The following is a 4,310-nucleotide window of genomic DNA, read 5'->3' on the forward strand; positions in this document are numbered from 1 at the left end:
CTGGCGGCCCAGCAAAGTCCTTATCAAATTCTTGGAGGTGAGCCTGAAGCGCTCAGACCGCTCGCGGGGCGAGCGAACGGGTTGCGGCGAGGGGCGCGGGCGGGGAGGGCCCTGGCGCGCAGAGAGGGCGCCCGGGAGGGACGCTAAGGCGGCCCTTCGTCCTCGCCTTCGGGTCTCCATGCCTCAGCAGCGCCCTGCACCTCAGCCAACGGCCCGCAAGCCATAGGCATGGCCGCCGTGGCCGTCCTCCGGAACGACTCGCTGCAGGCCTTCCTCCAGGTCAGGGCTGGGCTCGGAGGGGGCGAGGGAAAGGTGGGAAGGGTCATGTCTGGATCTTTCCTGATATTCTGTGCACCCTGAATTTCAAAGGGAATCCCGCTCGGTGGATGCCAATGGAGTGAGACCTAGGGGTGCCCACACCAACTTCACACTGAACCCTGGTGTCAAAAGAGTGTGGCCTTTGGGAGAGGGACGCGCGTATCCGGGGGTTGTTCGGAGGTGCGCGTCTGGCTGAGAACCGGTCCCAGCTCACCCCGCTGGGCCCTCCTGGGGCGGGCGGAGGAGGAGCGCGAGAGTAGCGTGGAAATGAGAGCTTAAAAGGTGGGAGGGAAGGCGGATGGGCAGCCGGACTGTGAGTGTTTCCAGACCCTTTCTGGCCGTGGAGCCGGGAGTGGCACGTCGGATCTCTCTCCCCTCCCACTTTGTGCCTGCCTTCCTCTGAGGCTAGATGGCGTCTCTTTGCACCAAGTAGTTTCACAGGAAGCGCTCCCGCGCTCCGCGTCCAGGTAGCGCAAGCACCAAAAGTTTCCCGGGACTGGTGGGTGCGTGCGTGGTGTGCGGTGGCGGGGGAGGGACACCCGGGACGGGGGAGGGGCGGCGGTATAATAGCCGGCGTGGGTGTGGCGGACGGGCCCGGAGACCGCGCTTGGAGCGCTAACCTTTTGTCTCTTCTCCGCCCTCCCCTGCCGCCGCCTATGCAGGACCGCACCCCCAGCGCCTCCCCGGACCTGGGCAAGCATTCGCCCCTGGCGCTGCTAGCCGCCACCTGTAGCCGGATTGGCCAGCCGGGCGCTACGGCGCCCCCGGACTTCCTGCAGGTGTCCTACGACCCCGCGCTGGGCTCGCCCTCCAGGCTCTTTCACCCGTGGACTGCCGACATGCCGGCGCACTCGCCTGGCACGCTGCCATCCCCGCACCCCAGCCTGGGGCTGACGCCGCAGAAAACGCACCTGCAGCCGTCCTTCGGGGCGGCGCATGAGCTGCCGCTTACACCCCCTGCAGACCCCTCGTACCCCTACGAGTTCTCACCGGTGAAGATGCTGCCCTCGAGCATGGCGGCGCTGCCCGCCAGCTGCGCGCCCGCCTACGTGCCCTACGCGGCGCAGGCCGCGCTGCCGCCCGGCTACTCCAACTTGCTGCCGCCGCCCCCGCCGCCTCCGCCGCCCACGTGCCGCCAGCTGTCCCCCAACTCGGCCCCCGACGACCTCCCGTGGTGGAGTATCCCGCAGACCGGCACCGGTCCGGGAACCTCGGGGGTTCCGGGGGGCAGCCTCTCCGGCGCCTGTGCGGGGGGCCCCCACGCGCCCCGCTTCCCGGCCTCAGCGGCCGCCGCTGCCGCCGCCGCCGCCGCCGCGCTGCAGCGGGGCCTGGTGTTGGGCCCGTCGGACTTCGCGCAATACCAGAGCCAGATCGCTGCGCTGCTGCAAACCAAGGCCCCCCTGGCGGCCACGGCCAGGAGGTGCCGTCGCTGCCGCTGCCCCAACTGCCAGGCGGCGGGCGGCGCCCCGGAGGCAGAGCCGGGCAAGAAGAAGCAGCACGTGTGCCACGTGCCAGGCTGCGGCAAGGTGTACGGCAAGACGTCGCACCTGAAGGCGCACCTGCGCTGGCACACGGGCGAGCGGCCCTTCGTGTGCAACTGGCTCTTCTGTGGCAAGAGCTTCACGCGCTCGGACGAGCTGCAGCGGCACCTGCGGACTCACACGGGCGAGAAGCGCTTCGCCTGTCCCGAGTGCGGCAAGCGCTTCATGCGCAGCGACCACCTCGCCAAGCACGTCAAGACGCACCAGAATAAGAAGCTCAAAGTTGCTGAGGCCGGAGTCAAGCGGGAGGACCCGCGGGACCTGTAAGCCCACCCGGGGGCGACTCGATGCCTCTCCCGCCTCGGGCTCCCTACCCAGCACCTCTTCGGAGAGGTTCCGGTGGCCTGTGGGCAGCCGGCCGAGAGGAGACCCAACAGAGGCACTTACTTGCCCCTTCCTGCTTGCCCGCCTCCCAAAAGCGACGCCAGGCCTCCAGCGCCCTGGCCGGCCTGCGGACAGGGACCGTGTGCCCAGGAAGATCAGGGGAGGTAGGGTTGAGAGCTCTGCGTCACGAAAGAGCAGTTTCAGGCTCTGAACCATTCCCACCATCTGGGAGACCAACAGTTTGCGGGGACTACCCTGGGCTGACCTTTGTATATAGGAAACGCCGAAATCAAAGCGGAAGAACCTTGAGGGATTTGAAATAGTGCTGGGTTTTTTGCTAGGACTGGGCCGGGCTTTGTACAGGTTATTTAATAGCTTTCTTAAAGAATAATTATAATAATTATAACATTAATTAAAATGTTACTTTTGTCCTCAGCTCCATGCAGAGCTACAGCATGAAATGTCTCTGTAAAGCAATCAGCAGTTGCAGCGTGAAAATAAATACGTTAACTCCGGGGTCACCTCGGGAAGACCCCGCTGAGCCGGTCTCATTTGATCTTTTCTCCTTCCGGGAGGCTTTACAAAGCTGTCAGGTTTCACCGGGAATTTGAAGGCTCCTGTAGGCTGTCTCTGTCGGAGGCTTCTTTGGTTTGGAAGGTTCTGGGCAAGTGTGTCGGGGGCAAAGATGCAGAAAGTAGGAGGGCAGGGTCAGTTTTGTGGTAAACAGATTAGGGCAACGTTTTCCAGTCCCACCTTGAGTTTCTCACGCGGCCTTAGGACTTGACCAGAGACTGTCGGGCTTCTCTTAAAAGTTGATACCTGCTGCACATACAATACACGATCTTTTTATCTGGCGAATTGCCTGTGGCTTTCCATTTGTTGGTACTCTGAGAGGTCACAGGCGAGCTGCGCTTCCTCCTGGCAGCCGGCTGTGCCGCTGTCTGCAGGGGTACTACTAACTCGAGGATCTGTTCACAGATGAGATTTTGGAGAGTTACAGAGAAACTAGGGGCCCTTGTTCAGGTTGGTCTTTGCTTGGGAAAGAAGCGGCTCTCCTGTTTTTCAGCCCCGTCATGATACACAACCTTGTCTTGCTTGTTTTCTTCTTAATCCTTTTGCCGTGGCAATCTTACCAGTCTTGTTTCACAATAGCCTCTTAGGGATTTCTGTTTAGGCCTGGAAGTTTAGTTCCATTTTGTGTCTTGGGACTTTATTTTTTCAATCACTGCGGTAGACTAAGATTTTCTCAGGGAGGAGCCAGGAATACTCATATCTAGGTTTCTCACCTGTCTCTAAAATGTGAAGTTTACAAGTGTTTTTTCAACTCAGCTGACTCCTGGGTGTTTTCTAATATGTGAGTTTTTAACCTGAAACCAAAACCTTAATCATCTGATTTAGAACTAGCAAAGAAAAGAAATTGTTCTCAATTTTGTTACTATGTTAAACTGGCTGGCATCATTAATGCCAAATTTCAATGGAACTGAATAATTTTTTCATGGTAGTAGAAATGTATATAAATTGATAGGATTTCACAGTTTACACACTGCTGTTACCTTGCCTTTCGTTTGAAGTCAAACTGAGGGTAAGTTCTTAAAAACCAGGAGCGTTCTGCTTGAGACTTACTGTATTAAGTAAAACTCAACCAGCAGCATAGTTGAGATGAAAATTACTTTTATACTCCTAAGAAATAGCATTTTTACTTTGTAACTTGGGACAAGGTGGTAACTATTAAAATCATTGTGGGACTATGCCTTAGAAGCTGTTACTCTCATTAGAGATTTTGGAACTATTTAATGACAAAATGGAATGTGAGTCTTTAGGGTTCTTTACCTGGGAAGAGCAGTTTGGGCTGGCTAAATTCTCAAGGCTGTGACAGTTTTGCAAGCAATAGTAATAAGAAAGTTGCTACACAGTAACATTAATATGCATTTAAATGTGTAATCTTAATATACATCAAGATTGATGAGAATAATTTCTGTGAAGAGTTACAGAAACTCTCACATCTGAACCATACCCTGGGATTGACTTCAGAGCCAGAAAAGGTTTTTTGGCAGATGATAGGGAAAGAGGAGTCCTTGTTAGAGAGTGAAAAGACCAAGGGCTTTCTTTGGGAATTTTGAAATGATT

The 4,310-nt window shown here is 56.7% G+C and overlaps 1 protein-coding gene across 1 annotated transcript; it reads left to right on the top strand.

Annotated features, from left to right (window-relative positions):
* Positions 1-228: 228 nt before the first annotated feature.
* On the top strand, positions 229-2,126 carry SP5 (Sp5 transcription factor; the record flags this gene model as incomplete). The annotated part of the gene is made up of 2 exons (XM_079710515.1): positions 229-279; positions 981-2,126. The coding sequence occupies 2 exons, from the start codon at positions 229-231 to the stop codon at positions 2,124-2,126; spliced, it is 1,197 nt and encodes a 398-aa protein (XP_079566641.1).
* Between the last annotated feature and the right edge of the window lie 2,184 nt (positions 2,127-4,310).

This window comes from Hyperoodon ampullatus (assembly GCF_949752795.1).
Source record: "Hyperoodon ampullatus genome assembly, chromosome: 8".
Classification (NCBI taxonomy): Eukaryota; Metazoa; Chordata; class Mammalia; order Artiodactyla; family Ziphiidae; genus Hyperoodon; species Hyperoodon ampullatus.